Source organism: Procambarus clarkii, chromosome 22 (assembly GCF_040958095.1).
Source record: "Procambarus clarkii isolate CNS0578487 chromosome 22, FALCON_Pclarkii_2.0, whole genome shotgun sequence".
Lineage (NCBI taxonomy): Eukaryota > Metazoa > Arthropoda > Malacostraca > Decapoda > Cambaridae > Procambarus > Procambarus clarkii.
In genome coordinates this window covers 48,350,577-48,376,356 of record NC_091171.1, presented here as the reverse complement: position 1 = coordinate 48,376,356, position 25,780 = coordinate 48,350,577, and the positions used below count along the sequence as shown (strand labels likewise).

The 25,780-nt window shown below is 44.5% G+C and overlaps 1 protein-coding gene across 1 annotated transcript in view; it reads left to right on the top strand.

The window, feature by feature from the left end:
- Window positions 1–25,780, top strand: part of LOC123759109 (uncharacterized) — a 215,674-nt gene that overhangs the window by 44,911 nt on the left and 144,983 nt on the right. The window contains exons 14-16 of the mRNA XM_069329283.1: window positions 5,768–5,835; window positions 6,837–6,995; window positions 23,589–23,756. Of these exons, the coding sequence (XP_069185384.1) occupies window positions 5,768–5,835; window positions 6,837–6,995; window positions 23,589–23,756 (395 nt within the window). The remainder of the gene's footprint in view (window positions 1–5,767; window positions 5,836–6,836; window positions 6,996–23,588; window positions 23,757–25,780) is intronic.

Below are 25,780 nucleotides of genomic sequence, written 5' to 3'. Positions count from 1 at the left end.
CTGCTGGTTCGTCTGTGCCTGTAGTGTCTTCTGTGCCAGCTGTGGTGGAGGACGTGGCTGCTCCTGTTTCCCGGCTTCTACTTCCGGTGGATGTGGAGGTGCATCCTGTTCCTGGTGCTTCGTTGGTGAATGGGCGTGGTGTTGGGAGTGTCGTCTCGGTGCCTCCCGTTGTAGGCGATGCTTTCACTGAGGGTGATGGAAGCGTCGTCGTTGGTGCCGGCGTTCCTGTTGCATGCATTGCGAGTCCGCCTTCTGCTCCCCCTGCGGGTGCGTGCCATGAGGGGGCGTTGACCTCACTTGCTCCTCGCCGGAAGCGCGTTGCGGGGGCGCGCTCACGCAGTCGAGAGCCCCCTGGCAAACGGATTGAGGCTTCGCGGAGTTGTGCATTGGGTGGTGCCCCCCCTCCTCCTCCTAATTCTCCTGTATCTGATATGGATTCCGGAAGTGATGCAGTGCCGGTTGGCAGCAAGAATTCCTCGTCGGTGGTGGACGTTGGTGATACCTGGTCAGTGGCAGCGGGGTCTCGGCGTGCTTCGCTGGGTGATGCCGGCACTGTCCGCCTCCTGCGGGATCAGAGGCCAGGCATTATGGTGGATTCCCCGACGGTGGGGCGGCGGCAGTTTGAGCCTCAGGATGATGACGGCGCCTCTGTGCCCTCTGGTGGTCCTGGAGGGGCTGGGGGTCATTAATGGGTTCGATGGCGCCTGCTATTGTTTGTGCGTCTTTGAATGTTCGTGGTCTGAATGCTTTGGCGGTCCAATTGGGCCTTGTGGATGTGCTTCGGGAGCAGCGGGTGGATGTGGCTCTGATCCAAGAGCACAATGTTCGGGATGTGTCTGTGTTGCAGGGGTTGTGTGCTGAGTATCATGTTGTGTTGAACCCGCCGAGGACGTCCTTTGGGGGAACGCTGATGTTGTTTTCGCGGAGGGCATCCATTTCCGTGCTTCACACGGAAATGGATGAAGAAGGGCGGGTCTTGTTTGTTCGGGCTGAGTATTTGGGGGTAGTGATTCCGTTCTTGACAGTGTACGCCTCTTCTGGGGTGGCGCATCGTCAGGACTGGGAGCTGTTTTTTCGGGAGGGGCTTTTGCCATACCTGCGGCATGATACGCGGGATTTGATCTTTGGGGGGATTTTAATTGTGTTACGTGTGTGAGGGATTGCTCTAGTGCTCACCCTCGGAATGTTTCGGCCGCTTTAATTGAGGTTTTGCGTGCGTGCGGGTTTCGCGATGCGGCTGTTTTGTGTGGCGGCTCGTTGGAGTATACCTTCGCTGCGCGTGGGGCGAGTTCTAGGTTGGATAGGTTCTATGTTTCTGGTGGGGAGTGTTCGGTTTTTGATTTTCGCACGGTCCCGGTGGCTTTCTCGGATCATTGTATGGTGGTTGTCCGGGTTAGTGTCCGGAGTCAGGTGCGGGTGGGGCCTGGGTGGTGGAAACTCAATTGTTGGTTATTGCGTTGTCCACGTATTTGTGCGCTGTTTCGGGCCTGGTGGGTTGGCATCGTTGCCCGGAAGGCTGATTTCTCCTCTTTGTTCGTTTGGTGGGAGTGGTGTAAGGTGGAGTGTCGGAGGTTTTTTGGGATTGTTGCTAAGCGGGAGGCTGCCGGGAGGTTTGGTCTGCTGCGGTTCCTTCAGGCGCGTTTGTCTTCTTTATATGTGCGGTTGAATGCTGGGGTTGACTGCTTTAGTGAGATTGCTGAGTGTAAGGAGCGTATTTGTGATTTGCGTGCGGTGTTGGCTGACGGTGTTCGCGTGCGTGCTCGTGTAGCTGAGCGGGTGGATGGGGAGAGGCTCTCTCCCTTTCTTTTAGGGAGGGAGAAGGCTGCTAGGGGTTCCGTTCTTCTCAAGGGCCTTCGGCGGCCTGATGGGTCTGTGATTTCTAGCACAGAGGGTGTTCTGCTTACCGCGCGGCGGGAGTTGGAGGCACTCTATGGGGAGGTGCATGGTGATAGTGTGCTCGCGGGTTCCTTTTTGGACAGGTGCTTCCCCGGTTTGTCGCGCTCGGAGTGTGACCGGTTGGTGCAGGATGTTTCCACGGTGGAGCTCCTGGAGGTGGTTCGGTCGTTTCGTTCTGGGAGAGTGCCGGGTGCGGATGGCCTGCCCATTGAGTTCTACCTTACCTTTTGGGATGTGTTGGGGGGGGGGGGTGCTTTTGGAAGTGGTGCAGGCGTGTTTGCGTTTGGGTGCTCTGCCCGATTCCTTTTGTGACGGGATCGTGCGGCTACTCCCGAAGCCGGGCGATTTGCAGTTGTTTTCCAATTGGAGGCCTATTACGCTCTTAAATGTTGATTATAAAATTCTTTCTAAGGTTTTAGCGCGTCGATGTCGGGGTGTCGTTGCGTCGGTGGTCTCTATGGAGCAATTTTGTGGTGTGCCTGGCCGTGCCCTAATGCATTGCAATGCCTTACTTCGTGACGTGCTTCTCTATGCGTCCGAGTATCGGCTTTCGGCGGCTATGATCAGCTTGGACTGGTCCAAGGCCTTTGATCGGGTGTCTTTAGAGTTTGTTTTTAGTGCTATGGAGAGGCTTGGTTTTCCGGTGGTGTTTGTGGGGTGGGTCCGTTTGTTGTATGTCCGGAGTCGCAGTCGCGTTTGTGTGAATGGGTTTTTTAGCTCATTTTTTCCTATTTGCCGTTCCGTTCGTCAGGGGTGTCCCATGTCCATGCTTTTGTATGTGATTTTTCAGGAACCTCTTTTCCGGGCAGTGAAAGCGTGTTCCTTGATCGTGCCTCCTTGTCTGCCGTCCGGTCTCCGGCTACCCGTTTGCGGGTATGCTGACGACACCATTCTATTTGTAGCTTCGGAGGATTCTGTTGAAGCTGTCCAGGACGTTCTCCTGCGGTTTGAGTCCGCTACGGGGGCCGTTCTTAATTGGGCGAAGTCGGGGTTGATGGGGATCGGTGAGTGGGCCTCCCGCCTGGTGTGGGATAGGTCGTGGTTTCCGGTGGTCTCCTCGATTCAGGTTCTTGGGGTTACTTGGTTTGCCTCCTATGACCACTCCTTGGAGTGGAATTGGGGTGCTGTCTCTCGGTCGGTTGGTGTTGCAGTTGGCCTTTTGTCGCGTCGTCCCTTGACGATTTATCAGAGGGGACTGCTTGTTGCGTGTAAGGTCTTGTCGCGTGTCTGGTTTGTGGCTCGATGTTTCCCGTTGGATCGTCGGAAGGCCTTGAGTTTGGAGAGTGTGGTGTATAGATATGTATGGTGTGGGCGTTATCAACCGGTGCGCCGTTCGACGTTGGTGTTAGGGGTGAGAGAGGGGGGTGTTGGCATTCCTGACGTCTTCACGAAGGCCAAGGCCCTCTTCTGGGTCTCGTTGCGTCGGGGGCTGGCTCTCGGTGGGGGGTTGAATACGCTGGGTGTGTTTTTCTGCTCGCTTCGCTTCAGTTTTTTGGTTGATTTGGGGGTTTGTCAGGAGGTGGCCTTGTTTACCCCCCCTGTTTATTCTTGGGCCGTGGGGATTCTTCGGGAGCTCTGCCGCCATCCTGGGTTTCTGTCTTTCTCGTGCAAGGCTGTGTATGGGGTGTTGTTGCCCCGGGTGCGGCCTCGAGTGGAGGGCTTGTTCCCGTGTTGGGATTGGGGTGGTATCTGGTCGTGTTTGGGGGCACGGTTCTTGGCGCCTCAGCAGCGTGAATTGCTGTTTCGGGTTCTGCATTTGTCGCTGGCGACTAATGAGCGGTTGTGTATGCTTGGCTTGCGTGATTCTGGGGCGTGTGTTCATTGTGGTTTATGTGAATCGCAGGTGCATGTATTTTATTTTTGTGTCCGGTTACAGGGGTTGGTGGACTGGTTTCGGGATGTCCTGGAGGTGTTTTGTGGTCCGGGTTGTCGGGGTGATGTTTTGCAGTTTTTGTTTTTGTATTGTCCGGCTTATCCGCTGCGGGTGCGTAATACATTATGTGTTTTGGTTGCTGATTATGTGTTTTGTGTGTGGGTTGGGAGGCGGGAGGGTTTTGGGATTGCCCGAATTTTAGGATTTTTACGGGGGCGCATGCGGTTTACCTGGTGGTGGTTGCAGCGCGCTTTTCCGGAGGAGTTTGGTCGGTGGTTCACAGATGCCTATGTTCGTGGGGTTGCCTTTGGGTCGGTAGGTGCCTTGGTGGCAAGGTGATGTTCTCGTCTTGGGTGGGGTTGGGGTGTTGATGGGGGGGTTTAGAGGGGTTGAGGGGTTTCGGGGTTTGCTTTGCTATGCGCTCCCTTTCCGCTTCTTGGGGTGTCCTTGGCGGGGGTTGCGTGTGTTTGTGTGTCTCCCCCCTTGAGATGCTGCTGCTCCTGTGTGTGTGTGGTGTGTTTTCCGTACCTCCGGGTGCCGGTTGTGTCCGTATGCGTGTGGGTGTGTGGTTTTGAGGGGGGTTTTGGCTCCTGCGTGGGCCTGGGTTTTTTGCTGTACTGTTTTCTACTGTTCCTTTTGTGGCCGTGTTTCGCTTTGGCCTGTAACCCATTATTTTGCGTGCTTGGGTGCAGTGTGGTGTGCCGTGGTGGTGTGTGTGGTATGAGTGTGTTTGTCTTGTTGTTTAGAGTGTGTTTAGTGTGTGTGTACATAATTTCTTCTCGTTTAGTGTATGTCATTTTCCTGGGTAGCGCGTGTATGGTCCTGTGCTCCTTTGTTCTTCTGGGTGTGTGGTAGGCGTGGTTTTGTGCACGTGATTCTATATCCACATCTGTGTATGTTTATGTTATTGGTTCCAGGTGTGTTTAAATGTTATTTATGTACTTTATTGTTAATTTATTTTTCATGTAATTTTCTTGGCCATGTTCTGTGTTGCTATGTAGATATGAACTGTTTAGCCTATTGTTTCCATGTACTGTTTTAGCACTTATTTCCCTGTACTGTTTAGCCCATTGCTTCAATGCGTTTTTATTTTGTTCAGCGCTTGTGTTTGTTTTGCGGTTACTGTTATTGTTTAGTGTACAGACTGTTTATTCTTGTGTACTGTTCCTTCATTGGTGTACTTGATGTGTACAGGTTTGCGTTGTTTTGTGTGTTCTTGTAATTTGTGTAATTTATAAAAATAAATAAAAAAAAAAAACTGTGGCTCCACACAGCAATCATCCAGTATGATACTTACTCACTTTATAAGTGTGCTTAGTGCCATGTTCACAAGTGTGTCTCGTCCAATGTTCACAAGTGTCTCTCGTCCTAGGTTCATAAGTCTATGGGCGAGGATGACAAGTATGTCGGGTGCCAGACCACACGTGTGTGTCTGGTGCCAGGCCACACACGTGTGTCGAGTGCCAGGCCCCCACACGTGTGTTGAGTGCCAGGCCCACACACATGTTTGATGCCAGGCCAACATACGTGTGTCTGTGCCTGTACACCATAAGTGTACAGGTCCCTAGTTTACACCTTGACAGTACAGGTGCTAGTTTACACCTTGACAGTACAGGTGCTAGTTTACACCTTGACAGTACAGGTGCTAGTTTACACCTTGACAGTACAGGTGCTAGTTTACACCTTGACAGTACAGGTGCTAGTTTACACCTTGACAGTACAGGTGCTAGTTTACACCTTGACAGTACAGGTGCTAGTTTACACCTTGACAGTACAGGTGCTAGTTTACACCTTGACAGTACAGGTGCTAGTTTACACCTTGACAGTACAGGTGCTAGTTTACACCTTGACAGTAAAGGTGGTAGTAATTGTCACAGAACAATGACTGTTAAAGACGCGACAATAACACTGTATCATGTATTATAAACTGGTAATGAAAGTTCTGTACATCACGTCTGAAGCATCACAAAGAGGCAGTAATAAATATTGTTATTACAGGCAAGAGAACTCTGCTGATCATACTACATACAAGTTCCTGAACATTACTCCAGTCGTCACCCAGCAAGGTAAGGCTCATTACCCCAGTCGTCACCCAGCAAGGTAAAGCTTTACCCCAGTCATCACCCAGCAAGGTAAGGCTCATTACCCCAGTCGTCACCCAGCAAGGCAAGGCTTTACCCCAGTCATCACCCAGCAAGGTAAGGCTCAATACCCCAGTCGACACCCAGCAAGGTAAGGCTCAATACCCCAGTCATCACCCAGCAAGGTAAGGCTCAATACCCCAGTCATCACCCAGCAAGGTAAGGCTCATTACCCCAGTCATCACCAAGCAAGGTAAGGCTTATTACCCCAGTCATCACCCAGCAAGGTAAGGCTCATTACCCCAGTCATTACCCAGCAAGGTAAGACTCATTACCCCAGTCATCACCCAGCAAGGTAAGGCTCAATATCCCAGTCATCACCCAGCAAGGTAAGGCTCTTTACCCCAGTCATCACCCAGCAAGGTAAGGCTTTACCCCAGTCATCACCCAGCAAGGTAAGGCTCAATACCCCAGTCGACACCCAGCAAGGTAAGGCTCATCTCTAATACATTACCACAGTCATCACCCAGCAAGGTAAGGCTCGTCTCTAATACATTACCACAGTCATCACCCAGCATCTTGAGAGGTTATCTTGAGATGATTTCGGGGCTTTAGTGTCCCCGCGGCCCGGTCCTCGACCAGGCCTCCATCCCCAGGAAGCAGCCCGTGACAGCTGACTAATTCCCAGGTACCTATTTACTTCTAGGTAACAGGGGCATCAGGGTGAAAGAAACTGTCCATCGTTTCTCTCCCGGGATCGAACCCGGGACCACAGGTTCACGCGTCCAGTGTTTTGTCCACTCAGCCACCGGCTCCCTAGCATGGTAACACTCATCACACTGGAAATCCTAAATACTCATATTAGCTTCTGCATGTTGCTATCTCTTATGTTACGGTAAAAAATATTTATACAATTAAGTACAATCTAATCTGTTTAGTTTGAACTTATATTAGTACTCTTGCACTAAAGCAGTTAATGTCAACAGACCTGGCTGAGGATGTGATCATTGTCCACAACTCGTACTCTGGGAACAGCGGCCAACTGGACCTCACCTGCTTGGCCAGCGACACCAGCAGGCGGCTCACTGAGGAGGATATTGTATCCTGGCGCTATACAAAGCATCATTTTGATTTAAAAATCTTTCGTAAGTATTATTGAAATATCTGTAGATTCTCATATATGTTTGTGATTATAATTCCTTTATGGTTTCATATATTTCTGGCAGTACAGTCAGGGTCCCGGTAGTACAGTCGGGGTCCCGGTAGTACAGTCGGGGGTCCCGGTAGAACAGTCAGGGTCCCAGTAGTACAGTCAGGGTCCCGGTAGTATAGTCAGGGTCCCGGTAGTATAGTCAGGGTCCCGGTAGAACAGTTGGGGTCCCGGTAGTACAGTCGGAGTCCCGGTAGTACAGTCGGGGGTCCCAGTAGTACAGTCAGGGTCCCGGTAGAACAGTTGGGGTCTCGGTAGAACAGTCGGGGTCCTGGTAGTACAGTCGGGGTCCTGGTAGTACAGTCGGGGTCCTGGTAGTACAGTCGGGGTCCTGGTAGTAAAGTCGGGGTCCTGGCAGTACAGTCGGGGTCCTGGTAGTACAGTCGGGGTCCTGGCAGTACAGTCGGGGTCCTGGCAGTACAGTCGGGGTCCTGGCAGTACAGTCGGGGTCCTGGCAGTACAGTCGGGGTCCTGGCAGTACAGTCGGGGTCCTGGTAGTACAGTCGGGGTCCTGGCAGTACAGTCGGGGTCCTGGCAGTACAGTCGGGGTCCTGGCAGTACAGTCGGGGTCCTGGCAGTACAGTCGGGGTCCCAATAGTACAGTCGGTTCCCGGTAGTACAGTCGGGTTCGTTCTCGACGTACAGTCGAGAATTCCGGGTTCGAATCTCGGGCGGGACAGTAATGGATCTAGATTATCTTGAGGTTATCTTGAGATGATTTCGGGGCTTTAGTGTCCCCGCGGCCCGGTCCTCGACCAGGCCTCCACCCCCAGGAAGCAGCCCGTGACAGCTGACTAACACCCAGGTACCTATTTTACTGCTAGGTAACAGGGGCATAGGGTGAAAGAAACTCTGCCCATTGTTTCTCGCCGGCGCCCGGGATCGAACCCGGGACCACAGGATCACATGTCCAGCGTGCTGTCCGCTCGGCTCCCTCCCTCCCTGGATGGGCACATTTCCTATCACCTAATTCATCTGTTCACCTAGCAGTAAGTAGGTCTTCAGGAATTATTCAGCTTGTGGTCGGGTTGTATCCTGGGCGGGGTCAGTGATTCGACCTTCGCGGGGAGGGGGGGGGGGGGGGTAGGACCTATATATATGCCTATCGTGTATGAATACACTCTGGCTTCCTGTGCCCTGACATAGTGAATTAAATTTAGTCACAATGAATAATAAATTTTTACACATTGCCATTTTTACAATGATGTTGGTTTTATTCCTGAGGATACTCGTATTAGTAACATAAATAATAATGTGTACTAATTAGTGCAGTTTGGATTAATAGAACTACAGTGTAGGGGCAGGGAACTCTAAGCGTAGGGGCAGTTCGTAGATAAAGTCCATTTTCGTGACAAAAGGAACACCACGAGGAAGGTTGGTTAGGATTTGCTTCCTTTTGTGGTATGTTGGTTGTGGTGGATCTCACTTAATGTGATAAGAGCTTCCTCCTGTGATATGTTGGTTGTGTTGTACCTCACTGTTAATGTGAGGTAATTGAAACTATTGACAACAAATTCTCTTTTATTATACTTACTGAACCATGGTTGAAAGAGGATACTACTCAACTCTTTAACATGCCTAACTACTCGGCAATTCACAACTGTCGTCAACTTCAGAGAGGTGGTGGCACTGCTCTTTACTACCACCAAGAACTAACATGCTTAAAAGAAATTAGAACTAGAGACTGCTGTGGGGAGTATATCTTCGCCAGCTTCAGAGTCAAGGGTGCCGAGTCTGTCCTGTCTGTGGGTGCAGTCTATAGAATTCCTAACACTGATGTGTCCGAATTCAACTCAAACCTTAGAAATCTAATACTAGATAACAGACTGAACAAAAACCATCTAATAATCGCAGGGGACTTTAAATTAATTTTGACCTCTGCGAGCCAGAACACCCTACTGTTGTTAGCTTCCTCAACTGTATGAATTCCTGCTTCCTCATACCCTTAATCACTAGACCTACTAGAATCACTGATAGCACTGCCACGACTCTAGATCACATCTCGACAAACATAACCTCTCCGCTTACTTCAGGTATAATCACCGATAGCACTACAGACCATTACCCCACATTTCTCTTAACTAACATTAGCAAACCACCACTAGAGTCAAGGGAGTTAAGTTTTAGGCTGCACAATGAAACTGCTATAGACAATTTTATAACTGCTGCTGATAATGTCAACTGGGAGTCCGAGTTAGGTAACATAGGGGACATCAACCTAGCAGTGCAATCTTTTCTTCAAAAAACTCTTAGCCTTTATAACACCCACTGTCCTATGCTTACAAAACAAGTCACAACCAAAAGGCTTAACAATCCCTGGCTTACAAAGGGAATACTTAACTCCATTAATAAAAAACATGACCTTGAGAAGAAGTATAGGTTAGGAATTGTCTCCAAAGAATTCTCAAAGAATTACTCATTATTGCTATCTAAGATAATTAGACGAGCCAAAACTAAATACTACGAAGATAAATTTACCCAAATAAAGAGCAACATTAAAAAATCTTGGAGCACAATTTCACAAATATTGTGATCAAAGAATACTTTAAATAACAAACCAACACTCCTTTCCAATAACGATGGTCAGCTTTCAGCCTCAGATTCTGCTATTGAGTTCAATAGGTTCTTCTCTTCCATTGGGTCATCCCTTGCAAATGATATTCCATCTTCCAGTACTGACGTTAAGGACTATCTCACAGGTAACTATCCACAGTCTCTGTACCTAAAGCCTATTAATTCCACTGACGTCAATGAGATAATCCTTTCCCTTAAAACCAAGTCTAGTGCCCTTGAGGAGATACCAACTTTAATTTACAAAAAAGCCTCCAGATCTTTAGCCCCTGCTATTGCATTGCTCTTCAACAAGTCACTTGAACTCCAAACCTTTCCAGATATTCTAAAAAAAGCGAGAGTAACGCCTGTCCACAAATGTGGTGATCCCACAGATGTTAACAACTACAGACCTATATCAATCCTCCCAAACTTGTCCAAAAATTTTGAAAAACTTATCTATAAGCAGCTTTACTCTTATCTAGCCAAACACAATATACTTAGCCCTTGCCAATATGGCTTCAGACCCAAAAAAAGCACTAACGATGCACTTAATAGTATGCTTAACTCGACTCATACAGCTCTTGATAAAAATGAGTTCCCTGTTGGGTTATTTGTGGACCTGCGTAAAGCTTTTGACACTGTCAACCATCAAAACCTTCTTCTTAAACTACATCATTATGGAGTCAGAGGACACTCCCTGCAATACCTCAAATCCTACCTTACTGACAGGCTCCAGTATGTTTCTGTGAATAATTCAATTTCTCTCACCCTACCCATCAACATTGGTGTCCCTCAGGGCAGCATACTTTGCCCTCTCCTCTTTCTCATCTACATTAATGACCTTCCAAATGCCTCCCAACACCTCAAACCAATTCTATTTGCTGACGACACAACCTTCATTTACTCCAGTCCTGACCCCCTTGCTCTAAATGCCACAGTAAATACTGAGCTAAATAAAGTCCATCTTTGGCTTACTGCCAACAAACTCACCCTTAACATTGACAAAACTTTCTATATTCTGTTTGGCAATAAATCCTCTAATCAAATAAATCTCAAAATAAACAATACCCAAATTTGTAACACATTAGATGGCAAATTCCTTGGCATTCTCATTGACCACAAGCTGAATTTCCAGGGACACATTCTAAATATATCAAACAAAGTTTCAAAAACTGTTGGCATTCTTTCTAAGATCAGATATTATGTACCACGCCCTGCCCTGGTGACTCTATTACTCCCTCATCTATCCATATCTCAACTATGGTATTTGTGCTTGGGGTTCTACTACTCAAAATCATTTACGTCCTCTAATTACTCAACACAAAGCTGCTATTAGGACAATATCCAACTCTGGCCCCAGACATCACTCGGTACCCCTACTCAAATCTCTGAATATGTTAGACATTAAGTCACTGCACATTCTCTCATGTGTATTATACATATATAAAACGCTAAACTGTAATGCCAATCCTGACCTTAAAAGCTTCATAGAAGGTTGTAACAGATCCCATGAGCACCACACCAGAAATAAATACAGTTTTGATATTCCTAGAGTACGACTTAATCAAACTAGAAATGCTCTACAAATCAAGGGACCCAGATTGTGGAATTTTCCCAACCATGTTAAAGACTGTACCTCTCTCAACCAGTTTAAGATAACGAAGCTATACCTAATAAATTCCCTGTAACCTACCTTACCCCTCTATTGTCATCCAATGTCTGTTTTTTTTAAAGAGCGTTGTTTGTCGACAGAATTGTATTTGTGCTGCTTTTTCAGCTATGTTTTCCTTCCATGTTTTCATTTTACTCTTTATGCTCAATTAGTATTAAGCTTTAGTCATTTAAGTTTTTTATGCCCGAAACGCTTTACGTAATAGTGGCTTTAGGCATTGTATGTACTAGCCCTAACTATAAATCCATCACTCTTTGTAAAATCTCTTTTATGTATGTACCTTACTTAAATAAACATTTTGATTTTGATTTGATTTTGTGACAAAGCTTCCTCCTGTGGTTGTGTTGTACCTCACTGTTAATGTGACAAAGCTTCCTCCTGTGGTTGTGTTGTACCTCACTGTTAATGTGACAAAGCTTCCTCCTGTGGTTGTGTTGTACCTCACTGTTAATGTGACAAAGCTTCCTCCTGTGGTTGTGTTGTACCTCACTGTTAATGTGACAAAGCTTCCTCCTGTGGTTGTGTTGTACCTCACTGTTAATGTGACAAAGCTTCCTCCTGTGGTTGTGTTGTACCTCACTGTTAATGTGACAAAGCTTCCTCCTGTGGTTGTGTTGTACCTCACTGTTAATGTGACAAAGCTTCCTCCTGTGGTTGTGTTGTACCTCACTGTTAATGTGACAGAGCTTCCTCCTGTGGTTGTGTTGTATTTCACTGTTAATGTGATAGAGCTTCCTCCTGTGATATGTTGGTTGTGTTGTACCTCACTGTTAATGTGACAGAGCTTCCTCCTGTGGTTGTGTTGTATTTCACTGTTAATGTGACAAAGCTTCCTCCTGTGGTTGTGTTGTACCTCACTGTTAATGTGACAGAGCTTCCTCCTGTGGTTGTGTTGTATTTCACTGTTAATGTGACAAAGCTTCCTCCTGTGGTTGTGTTGTACCTCACTGTTAATGTGACAGAGCTTCCTCCTGTGGTTGTGTTGTATTTCACTGTTAATGTGACAAAGCTTCCTCCTGTGGTTGTGTTGTACCTCACTGTTAATGTGACAGAGCTTCCTCCTGTGGTTGTGTTGTACCTCACTGTTAATGTGACAAGAGTTTACCCCTGTGGTTGTGGTGTACCTCACTGTTTTTTTTTTATTAAGAAATGAGGTACATCTGCATTAGTGCAGCTACCCTAGACTATATGAAGTGGAGTACAGTGTGTCAAAAAAGCTAACTAGGTGATGCCAAAAAATCCCCATCACACAGGATGGTTAGTCATACAGAGGCATGTGATAAGCAGTCTGCACTGGTAGACTCTGGATGCATTTTGAGGATACCAACAACACAAGATTGAATAAGGTAGCAGTGGTAATACAAGTCCCCATCTCGCAGGATGGTTAGTCATACAGCCATGTGTTTAATAGCCTGCACTGGCAAATTTTGGGTATACTGTGAGATATCTTCAACAATACGAGAGTGAATAAAGTAATTGCAAAGCTCCAGGTACCTCATGCCAACTGGTCTGAGAGGCCTAATAACTGGGCATTCAGTGATATAGTGCGGGAGATCGTGCCGTAGTTCCTGCTCACAGAGTTTGCAACTGGAGTACTTAGGATTGGGAGATCCGTCACCTGCAGCCACTTGCCACAGGTAACGGTAACCCAACCTGATCCTTGCAACCACTTGTGGCACACATATAATATATAATATACATATAATATTATAAATATATAGATATATACAACAAAACAAGGCAATATGGGAGTAAATAAACAAATTTGTGGCCACTGTAACAACTTCTTAAAGACGAAGGTAACGGGAATTGAATGTTATATCTGTAAGACTAGATTCCATTCAGCTTGTACAGGAGTGAGTAACACTACGGCACTGAGAGCTGGCCACTTGCTCTGGGTGTGTAAAAATGACCTGCCAGCTTGGAATATCCTAAAAAAACCTTCTAGATAACATGACGCATGATCGGAAAACATCATTCATTGGAAGCCTACCAGCCATCCAGAAGGAGTGGGAAAGGAACAACAATTCTAATATACAAGGGGCGGAGGCTATAGTCAGGGATGAAACTGAGGCTCAAACTCAGGAAGTTGTAAACTCTGACTCAGTAGGCTAGGATGTAGATGACAGTAAACTAGAAAGTGTACCAGACAGCACTGACAGCTCGATAGGTACAGACACCACGACGGTTCTCGATAGAGCAATTCAGAACAGAAGGACAGACTTATGCAAATTTTATGCAAAGGGCATATGCAGACATAGATATGCTGGTAATAAGAAAGGATTAGAATGCAGTTACCAACATCCCAAAAAATGTTTAAACATGCTTAGGAAAGGTGAGTGTCGATTTGGATCAATATGTAGGTTTTTCCATCCTGACATGTGCCAAACCTCACTGGAGGACAGAAAATGCTATGACCTTAGCTGCCCACACTTTCACGTGAAAGGCACGGAACGCTACATAAAGAGTGGCAAGCAGGATAACGAATTTGGAGGAAACTCTATAAATTTTTTATACCAGATCGGCAGAGAATTCAAAAGGAGCAGCATGGAGAGTGTATGGAACTGGATGCCAGATCCACTTGCATTCCAGAATTACAGATACAATTACCCACCGAAAGGGAACTACAACTACGACAGAAAACTGCCCTACAACAATCAGTACTGGTCAGAACAAACTCATTATGTCCACGAATAATGGACTTGCCGAAAAAGTCTCCCATTCAAACTATCACTAATAGAGTAACCTCATTCATCTTTGCCAACATACAAGGACTGAAAACAAGAACAAACAACAAAGTACAGTTCATAAATGGCCTCCTCACGGAGTCAAATGCAGTATTTGGAGCTTTCACAGAAACCCATGCAGGGGAATTGTTGGACAGTGAGATCTGGATTCCAGGATATAACCTATACAGGTGTGATAGGAAAATTAGGTCACATGGAGGAGTGGGTCTGTATATTAGGGAAGACCTTGTATGCTCGGAGCTCCTAAACGTTACAAATGAGGTGGTAGAGGTACTGGGATTAAAAATAGAGAAAATAAATTTAGTGATTATACTAATATACAAACCGCCAGATGCAACGGCTGAGGAATTCACAGAACAGATAAGCAAAATAGAGAATAGCCTTGATAATTTGGAGAACCCGATACCCGATATTATCTTCCTAGGTGACTTCAACTTGCCTAGTCTCAGGTGGAAAATAGCAAACAATAATATTATACCAGGAAATCTATCAGGACCTAACCAACCACAGATTAGAGAACTACTTAGATTCTGTGACAAATTTTCACTCAATCAGCAGATATCGGAGCCAACGAGAAATGAAAATATTCTAGATCTGGTCTTTACGAACAATGAAGACATTATCAGAGACATTACGATATCAGATACCACATACTCAGATCACAAACTCATTGAAGTGCAAACGACCATCAATACTCAGAATAGACCTAAAACGTTGATAAAGCGAGAGGGGCTATTCAGTAAATTCAATTTTAATAATAAAAGGATAGACTGGGAGATAATAAACAGGGAACTTACAAACATTCCATGGGGAACTGTTCTAAATAATACAAGTCCTACAGAAGGAATAGAAAAACTGACTTCAGAAGCGTATCAAGTCTGTCTGAAACATGTTCCTTTGAGGAAAGCCAGAAAGAGATCTAACGTAGAAAGAGAACGCAGACGACACTATAAACGCAGGAAAAAAATAACGGAACTGCTTATGCAGACACGAATTTCCCGTCAAAGAAGGAATAATTTAAATAGGGAGATTGAAGAAATCGAGCGGAAATTGAAACACTCATATGAAACTGAAGAAAGGCAGTTAGAACAGAAAGCAATTCAGGAAATAAAGAAAAATCCAAAATATTTCTTCTCATATGCGAAATCAAAAGCAAAAACCACTGCCAGTATTGGACCTATTCGTACAAGTGAAGGTTCATACACGGAGGATGACAAAGAAATTAGTGAAATCCTAAAAAAGCAGTATGAGGACATGTTTAGCACTCCAATAAACAACATGAAGGTGGAAGATCCAGACAATTTCTTTATGCGGGATATTCAAACCCCTGTAAATATAACTGATATAAACAAGAGCGCACTAAATTTTGAAAAAGAAATTGAAAACATGCCCATGCACTCGGCCCCAGGTCCAGACTCATGGAATTCAATATTTATAAAGAAATGCAAAGTGCCGGTAGCACAGGCACTCAGTATAGTGTGGAGGAAGAGCTTGGACATGGGGGAGATACCAGATGCACTTAAAGTAGCAGACATAGCCCCTCTACACAAGAGGGAGCAAAGCATTGGCAAAAAATTATAGACCAGTTGCACTAACATCGCACATCATAAAAGTATTTGAGAGAGTGATTAGGAGTCAGGTCACCAATTTCATGGAGACCAATGACCTTCACAACCCAGGCCAACATGGATTTCGAGCGGGAAGATCGTGCCTCTCACAGCTACTTGAGCACTACGACAAAGTCACTGAGGCATTAGAAGAGAAACAGAATGCTGATGTGATATACACGGACTTCGCAAAGGCTTTCGATAAATGTGACCATGGCGTGATAGCACACAAAATGAAGTCAATGGGAATAACCGGTAAAGTAGGACGCTGGATACTCAGTTTTCTGTCAAACAGGACTCAGCGAGTAACTGTCAACCATATAAAATCTAGTCCAAGTGCAGTGAAAAGCTCTGTACCTCAGGGTACAGTCCTTGCACCGCTGCTTTTCCTTATTCTCATATCAGATATAGACAAAAATACAAGTCACAGCTTCGTATCATCCTTTGCAGATGACACAAAAATCAGTATGAAAATTACCTCGGCTGAGGACATTGAAAAACTTCAAGCTGATATTAATAAAGTTTTCGACTGGGCATCAGAAAATAACATGATGTTTAACAGTGATAAATTCCAGGTACTCAGGTACGGTAAAAATGAGGACCTTAAACATAATACAGAGTACAAAACACAATCAAATGTACCCATAGTAGGAAAACAGCATGTAAAGGATTTGGGAATAATAATGTCTGAAGACCTAACGTTTAAGGAGCATAACCAAGCAAATATTGCGACAGCCAGAAAAATGATAGGATGGATTACGAGAACTTTCAAATCCAGGGATCCCATCACAATGGTTGTACTCTTCAAGTCACTTGTGTTGTTCCGTCTTGAGTACTGCTCAGTACTCACTTCCCCCTTCAGAGCAGGAGAGATTGCTGAAATAGAGAGAATACAGAGAACATATACGGCACGCATAGACGCAATAAAGCACCTAAATTATTAGGATCGTCTCAAAGCCCTCCAAATGTACTCACTAGAAAGAAGACGAGAGAGATATCAAATAATATACACCTGGAAGATACTGGAGGGCCAAGTACCAAATCTACACAGTAAAATAACAACGTACTGGAGTGAACGACATGGAAGAAAATGTAGAATAGAACCAGTGAAGAGCAGAGGTGCCATAGGCACAATCAGAGAACACAGTATAAACATCAGAGGTCCGCGGTTGTTCAACGTCCTCCCAGCAAGCATAAGAGATATTGCCGGAACAACCGTGGACATTTTCAAGAGGAAACTAGATTTATTCCTCCAAGGAGTGCCGGACCAACCGGGCTGTGGTGGGTATGTGGGCCTGCGGGCCGCTCCAAGCAACAGCCTGGTGGACCAAACTCTCACAAGTCGAGCCTGGCCTCGGGCCGGGCTTGGGGAGTAGAAGAACTCCCAGAACCCCATCAACCAGGTATCAACCAGGTAACACAGTCTAGTGGACGTTTTGTGCTGTCCATAGATGTAGGTTTCAGATCTGAACAAATCATAGCTTTTTATACTAGTACTTTCAGGTCGTTGGGTGTCAGTAAGTTCTTTCCTATCAGATCTAAATGTTTGGACCAGTACAGTTTTGACAGCAGAGATGGGGATACCTAGATCTAATTCAACTTCAAACTTGTTACACGCTAATTTGACTGCAATGTCTGTCTCATTATGATGGGTTATATTTATGTGTGAAGGTATCCATATAAAGGAGATTCGAGACCCTTTACTCTGTGCATCAATTAGGTCATTTATAACTGGGAGTATGAGGTTCTTGCTGTCGATCTTCCAAGAGAAGTTTTCGATTGCTTGAAGAGCAGACTTTGAATCACAGAATATTATTTCTCCTCCAATGTTTTTTAATGTACTGGTTGCTAAGTGTAATGCTGCTAGTTCTGCTTGTGTGGAGGTCAGCCAGTTGTTTAACCTGACACTGACAGTCTTTGTGCAAATATTATTTCTATAAAACCTACATGCTGCTGCAGTCCGTCCAGTAGAGGATTGGACTGAGCCGTCGGTGTAGACACAGTGCTCGTGAGATCTTAAACTCTCGATGGAGGAGGCAATTGTTTCAAGAGTGACAGCTTTGAGAAGAGCAAGATTCTCATTATCTTTCTTGGTGACAGGTGTGTATGATACTTGAATGGTGGGGTACAGATAAAGAGGAATTTCAGAGACAGGTAGATTGCACTTAAAAGGAATGTTAAGTTTAATGAGATTGTAAGCATTGTTGCTCAGCCAATTATCATAAAAGGAGTGAGTTGGTATGTCGGCACCAGTCAAAAGGGTGTTAACAGCACTAAATAATTTGTCTCTGAGCAATGCAGGAGATGTAGGATCTCTCATGACTTTAAGGCAAAAGGTAGTGTTGACTTGCATTATTCTCTCTAGTATGGTTGGAAGCTTCAGTTCTTCCCTCATGTTGATGATTCTTGTGCATCTTGGGGCACCAAGAATTATCCTCATGGCTTCATTCTGTACTACTTCAAGTTTGTCCAACACAGAGGAGGGGAAATTAATTAAGTGCAGAGCATTATAATCAACGCGAGATCTAACGAACATCATATAGAATAGTCTAGCATATTTAATATTGATACCAATATTCTTACCAGTAAGTGTTCTCAATGGTTTTAGTCTTTCTTTTAACCTACGGTGTAGATCATTTACAATGTCACTATTAATACCAACTCCGAGGTATTTGTGCTGCCCACACGTTTCAATGCTCTGGTTGTTAACCTTGAAAGTTATAGGGACATGAGTTTTCTCTTGGGATGGAGAACTCTAGATTTAGTTATAGAGATAACAAGACCACATTAAATGCTTTTAGCAGCGAATGAATCAAGTAGAGCTTGCAGTCTAGTTTGGGAATTTGCAACAATGCATATATCATCGGCATAACAAATGACGGCTTCGTCAGGTAGTGTGGGAATATCAATTGTTAATTTATGCATCAGAACATTGAACAGTGTAGGACTTAGCACTCCACCCTGGGGTGTACCCAACTCAAAGGGTGCACAGAATTTACTTTTGACCCCCTTGAAAAGGTCTGAGGCGGTTCTGTTATTCAGGTAACCCCTGAGCCATGTCAACAGTCTTCCCTTAACTCCAAAAGAGGCTAGCTGTTCTAGGATTATTTCTCAGTTTGCTGTATCAAAAGCAGTTTGGAGATCAATAAATGCCGCCTGAGAGTTTCCCTCTCTGATAAAATACTCAGCAAAGCAAGTTTGTGTGCTTCTTCCAGGAAGGAAACCATACAGGTTAGGGGCAAGGTGGGGCTTGATTTGAAACATTAGTCTGTCGAGAATAATTCTCTCAAGAACTTTACACATGCACGACGTCAGAGAAATGGGTCTAAATTTTTGTGAATTAGGCTTGGGTATGGGTATTATAAGTCCCTGTGTCCAGCGGTCAGGTAAAACACCCTACCTTAGACTTTGATTAAACAATTCTAGCAAAGGGCTATTTGGCAACTCAGCAAGTACTCTCATGGTGTTGTATGTGATGCCATCCTCTCCAGGAGAGGTAGCCTTACCTTTCTTGAGTGCATTTTTAATTTCAAAAGGGGTTATGCCATAGTTATCATCAGGCCCTATTTCACTACAGGCAATTTCAATATTGAAGTTACGATTTATTTTGGTACTAGCCAGATAGTTTTGCACATCTAGGGGCAGGCTGCTTATACTAGCAGTGCTTGCATATTGCTGAAATATCATGTCGACATAGTCTACAGGTGAATGGTGATCAATTTGACGACTGCTAGGACGAGAAATCTTTTAATTTTATTCCACATTTGGGATGAGGATGTTGCATGATTGATGCCTTGCAGAAACTGTTCCCAGTGCTGGTTATACACCTGTTCCTTTAGCTCTCTAAACTCTCGGCTGGCTTTAAGAAATATGTTGAGGGTGTCAGCTGTTTTATGTGTTTTATACTGCTCAGCTAGGAATAGAACTCTGTCATGCAGGGCGTGAGTCAGTGAACCACCTCTGTCCCTTCTTCACTGTTTTGGGTCTTGTGGATTTTACAACATTGTCATAAAAAGCGGTTACTTCAGTGACCAGGTCCTCATATAATGCATTGACGGTAGTAAAGCAGTAAGTGTTATACCATTCGGAAATGCGGAATTTGAAGAGCATGTGTAAATTTTCAGGGATATTAATTATTTTTTTTTTCAAAGCTTAGGGGTTTGACATTATTGATAGTGTATGAACTGAATATGGCAAAGTGATGACTAACTAATTCATGAACAATTGATCCTCCGACAGCATTATAAATGAGACCGTGACCAATGACATAATCAAGCCTGCCACCCATGAGGTGTGTGACGCTTAAGGAGTCAAGTTGAATACGGACATGTTATTATCTCTTAAGTATTTTACAAAGACTCTGCCATACCCGTTTGTTTTGGGGTCACCCAGGCTAGTGTGTCTAGCATTAAAATCACCCATTACAATGGTTTGAGAGCTGCTGGTAATTTTTGGGAGAGAGGCTTCCACCATTTGATCGCACCTTACATATACATTAACTAAGTCAAGAAACCCGGTCACTGTAGCAATCTGAAACTGCTGATAATATGAGTCGTTAATTTTGTGGTTTTTAACATGTTTACACACTAGGTTACTTTTAACATACGTCACGATACCGACATCATGTGAACCAACATTTGAGAAAGCTACATAACCTGGGAGTTTGGGTGGCGTTTTATTTTTTGTGTTTGCAGTGTAAATTCCTGAGCCTATTGGGCTCTATCATATCTACATTTCAAACTGTGTATGGAGTCAGCCTCCACCACATCACTTCCTAGTGCATTCCATTTATTAACTACTCTGACACTGAATAAATTCTTTCTAACGTCTCTGTGGCTCATCTGGGTACTAAGTTTCTGCTTGTGTCCCCTTGTTCGTGACCCACCCGTGCTGAAAAGTTTGTCTTTGTCCATCCCTGTCAATTTCCCTGAGAATTTTGTAGGTGGTTATCATGTCTCCCCTGTTACGGCCCTACTGGGACGCAACCGGGTTCTTCTCTGATGGTAGTAGAGTTTGGGAATCCGGCCCCAAGTTAGTAGAGGCTTTCAAGGGGTGTGTTCCGTAACGCAAGTTAAATTAAAGGGGAGGGTTACAAATGTTCCAGTTTTTCTAATATATTTACCACCACCATATATAAATAAGTAACAGTCGCACGCGGGGATTATTACTACACTTATGTACAGTTGCGTCTTCCTCCGAAGACACTGGATGCTCAACGATGTTCACTCTGGGTAGCCCTGGTTCCTTCTTCCGTGGCCCACGATGAATCCACTATGACTATGACGAATCTACCCTGGCCACAGGCCAGCCAAATCACAGTCCCACTGGGTGCTTCGTCGTGGAGGCCTTCAACCACAATCCAGCCTGTAGCTGGCAGGTACTGGTCAGCCTCGCTGTATAGGCCACTCCACAACTGATACTAGGGTTGCGAGCCCTAGGCAGGAGCCTCGTGTGACCCGCTGATCACTCTCCTTATTAAGCACCACAGTGGCTAGTCTCTTCCACCAGCCAGCCCCGGATAAGGCGATTCCCGACACTGCCATGCCTCAGGCAGGCTATTACACTCTCAACAGAGTTCGTCCAGGGGTGGCTCACAGCTTCTTCAAAGCAGACTGGTGAAGAGACCTTGGCTGCCTTGGATAGACTGATCCATCGTCCAACACAGCAGTCCCAGGTCGACTCTGCAATCAGACACGTCATTAATACTGGGACGCTTCACTCACAAGCTTAGACAGAAACGTCCACCTCTTCACTCCATAGATGGCGTTCACTGTCTAAGCACCACCTCACCAGAGGTCAGCAGTGGCTACGTCATGAGCTGACTAGGACAGGAATCCAACACTTATTGCTGGCCTATCCTGTCACCACTAGATGGCGTCGTCCATTTGGAGTGGGTTTCGGGAGCGGACTCACAGATGGCGTTGTCGTCGCTGCTCCGTGCTCCGACGCTGGACTCTGGTCCGTAACATCCCCTTACTTACTAACATCTTCTGTTTTCCAGGGATGTGAGGTTCAGCTCCTTTAGCCTTTCCTCGTAGTTCATTCCTCTCAGTTCCGGGACGAGCCTGGTGGCATACCGCTGAATCTTCTCTAACTTTGTCTTGTGTTTAACTTGGTATGGACTCCAGGCTGAAGCTGCATACTCCAGGATTGGTCTTACATAAGTGGTATACAGGGTCCTTAACGATTTCTTACACAAGTTTCTAAAGGCAGTTCTTATGTTGGCCAGTCTAGCATATGCCGCTGATGATATCCTTTTGATGTGGGCCTCTGGGGACAGGTTCGGTGTGATATCAACCCCCAGATCTTTCTCTCTATTTGACTCTTGCAGGATTTCACCTCCCAGATGATACCTTGTGTTCAGCCTCCTGCTCCCTTCGTCTAATTTCATTACCTTATACTTTCCTGAATTGAACTTTAGGCCATTTTCTCGACCTTTCCTCCAGTTTGTCCAGGTCATCCTGTAGTCTCTGTCTATCTTCATCCGTCATGATTCTTCTCATAATTTTTTCTTCATCAGCAAACATTGAGAGGAACGAGTCTATACCCTCCAGAAGATCGTTTACATATATTAGTAACAGAATGGGTCCAAGTACTGAGCCGCGTGGGACTCCGCTGGTGACATCTCGCCACTCCGATGTCTCCCCCTCACCGTTACTCGCTGTTTCCTGTTGCTTAAGTACTCCCTTATCCACTGGAGCACCTTCCCTTTTACTCCTGCCTGTTACTCCAACTTTTTTAAGAGCCCGTGATGGGGTACTGTGTCAAAGGCTTTCTGGCAGTCCAGGAAAATGCAGTCGGCCCACCCTTCTCTTTCCTGCCTAATTTTTGTTGCCTGGTCATAGAATTCTATTAAACCTGTGAGGAAGGATTTACTATCCCTGAACCCATGTTGGTAGTGCGTTACAAAGTTATTTCCCTCCAGATGCTCTACGAGCCTTTTCGTAGCCTTTTTATTATGACAGTAGTATTTGAGAAATTGTTCAGTAGTTCTTACAATTTTTTCCTTACAGATATCATGTAGTTGTCGTCTATTATTGAAGTGTTGTGGATCCTCTTTAATGGTTTACCTGTGCTTTCCTCTGCTTCTGTAAATTTTTAAGTTGAGATATAATCCTGTTACACTCATTCTATTATGTCCAGATCCTTCCATATTACGTTTCAGACAATAATATAATTTATCATTCGTTTTGCTCATCTCTTCAGCGTCTAGATCCTTTAGGTCTTGCAGTGCCTCTTTTAGCTTACAATAATGTCATTTATTATTCATCCTCTTCAATATGTCAATTGTTGTAACTAGTGTTCTTAACATTTAATCCCACACTATAATTAACAATGGTGGTATTAGCACGCCTCCTCGTCCATTACTGCCGCGTGTCTCCCTCACACTATACATTTTGTTTCATTTGCTCAGTTAAAATATTTCAGAAAGGTTTTATAATAATACGGATACACCATCTGCGAATAATTTCGTATAGTTACTCACCCTATATTGCATGCTTCAGCTCCTTGGGCCCCATCTCATAACAATTGATCATATACGGAGATTGTTTGAAAAAAAAAAATTGTCTGACATTAATAACCAATCCTTCCTGGTACATGGATGCCGGTTAAATCTCCCGTCTGGGTAAATCTGAAATAATTTTTTTAATTTATAATAAACATGGTTTTTACGTTCAGTTTTCTTTAAGGTTTCAATCGCTCACTTTACGCTAGAGTGGGGTTAGCGTTTTTCTTCCTGCTTGAGTGAGTTGCTGTTGTTGAGACGTCGTGGTCTGCTTGACTTACAAAAACAAGTTACTTGACCATTCATCATATTATATAATTCAAAAGTTCTGAAAACGGCCGCAGGCAGTTTGAAACTGATGTCATACTTGGCTTTTTACATTTATATTTGTATTTAAAGGAGTTTTGGAATAAATTATATATTTTTATTGTTAACTCCTCAGAGGAAAGGTTTACAGAAAAAAGTGGCAAGTGTGTGTTCCCGTATAACTATGAGGGAAAGGAATACTGGGAGTGCACTGAGACTGGCAGTAATAAAATGTGGTGCGGCACAGACCCGATTAAGGAACCTACATCCACCAGTTACTGGGACTACTGCACAATAAACAGAGGTAAATTCTTGGTCTTGTTTTTTACTTGATATTGAAATTGAACATTATATTTGTTGCGTGAATTTGTGTTCATCTGTGTACATTATTCCCATCTGTGTATGTCTGTTTGAGAGGTAATATTGACCATCAGGATGGATATATCTATTCCCAACTTGAAACAAGTTTTTTATTTTCCTCATCGTTCAACTTTGGGTGTATATATTAGTATATTTTGGTAGCAGTCTTTCCTGTAGACATATATTATTAAATATGACCGAAAAAGTAAGATTAATAATTCTAACACGAATTTTCTCAATCTTTCGTACATTACGCTTCACTGTTGGAGGTAAATCAAAAATCACTTCTCCAAAATTCATTTTTATTTCTAGTCTGACGCGACACGGGCGCGTTTCGTAAAACTTATTACATTTTCAAAGACTTCACAAATACACAACTGATTAGAACTTACGTCTCTCTGATATTATATCTACATTTGAGTGAGGTGGGAAGGGTGATGTGGCATTAACACAAGACAGAACAGGAGGGGATATTAATAGGGTATTAAAAGTATCAACACAAGACAGAACAGAAACAATGGGTATTGAATAGAAGTGTTTGTAGAAAGCCTATTGGTCCATATTTCTTGATGCTTCTATATTGGAGCGGAGTCTTGAGGTGGGTAGAATATAGTTGTGCAATAATTGGCTGTTGATTGCTGGTGTTGACTTCTTGATGTGTAGTGCCTCGCAAACGTCAAGCCGCCTGCTATCGCTGTATCTATCGATGATTTCTGTGTTGTTTACTAGGATTTCTCTGGCGATGGTTTGGTTATGGGAAGAGATTATATGTTCCTTAATGGAGCCCTGTTGCTTATGCATCGTTAAACGCCTAGAAAGAGATGTTGTTGTCTTGCCTATATACTGGGTTTTTTGGAGCTTACAGTCCCCAAGTGGGCATTTGAAGGCATAGACGACGTTAGTCTCTTTTAAAGCGTTCTGTTTTGTGTCTGGAGAGTTTCTCATGAGTAGGCTGGCCGTTTTTCTGGTTTTATAGTAAATCGTCAGTTGTATCCTCTGATTTTTGTCTGTAGGGATAACGTTTCTATTAACAATATCTTTCAGGACCCTTTCCTCCGTTTTATGAGCTGTGGAAAAGAAGTTCCTGTAAAATAGTCTAATAGGGGGTATAGGTGTTGTGTTAGTTGTCTCTTCAGAGGTTGCATGGCTTTTCACTTTCCTTCTTATGATGTCTTCGATGAAACCATTGGAGAAGCTGTTATTGACTAGGACCTGCCTTACCCTACAGAGTTCTTCGTCGACTTGCTTCCATTCTGAGCTGTGGCTGAGAGCACGGTCGACGTATGCGTTAACAACACTCCTCTTGTACCTGTCGGGGCAGTCGCTGTTGGCATTTAGGCACATTCCTATGTTTGTTTCCTTAGTGTAGACTGCAGTGTGGAAACCTCCGCCCTTTTCCATGACTGTTACATCTAGAAAAGGCAGCTTCCCATCCTTTTCCGTCTCGTAAGTGAAACGCAGCACGGAACTCTGCTCAAATGCCTCCTTCAGCTCCTGCAGATGTCTGACATCAGGTACCTGTGTAAAAATGTCGTCAACATACCTGCAGTATATGGCCGGTTTCAAGTTCATGTCGACTAAGACTTTTTGCTCGATGGTACCCATGTAGAAGTTTGCAAACAGGACACCTAGGGGAGAACCCATGGCGACCCCATCTACTTGCTTATACATGTGCCCATCCGGGCTCAAGAAGGGTGCCTCTTTAGTACAAGCTTGGAGTAGTTTCCTCAGAATACTTTCTGGCATGTCAAGAGGAGTACAGGCTGGATCACGATACACTCTGTCGGCTATCATTCCGATTGTCTCGTCCACAGGTACGTTGGTAAACAGCGATTCTACGATATATATATATATATATATATATATATATATATATATATATATATATATATATATATATATATATATATATATATATATATATGTCGTACCTAGTAGCCAGAACGCACTTCTCAGCCTACTATGCAA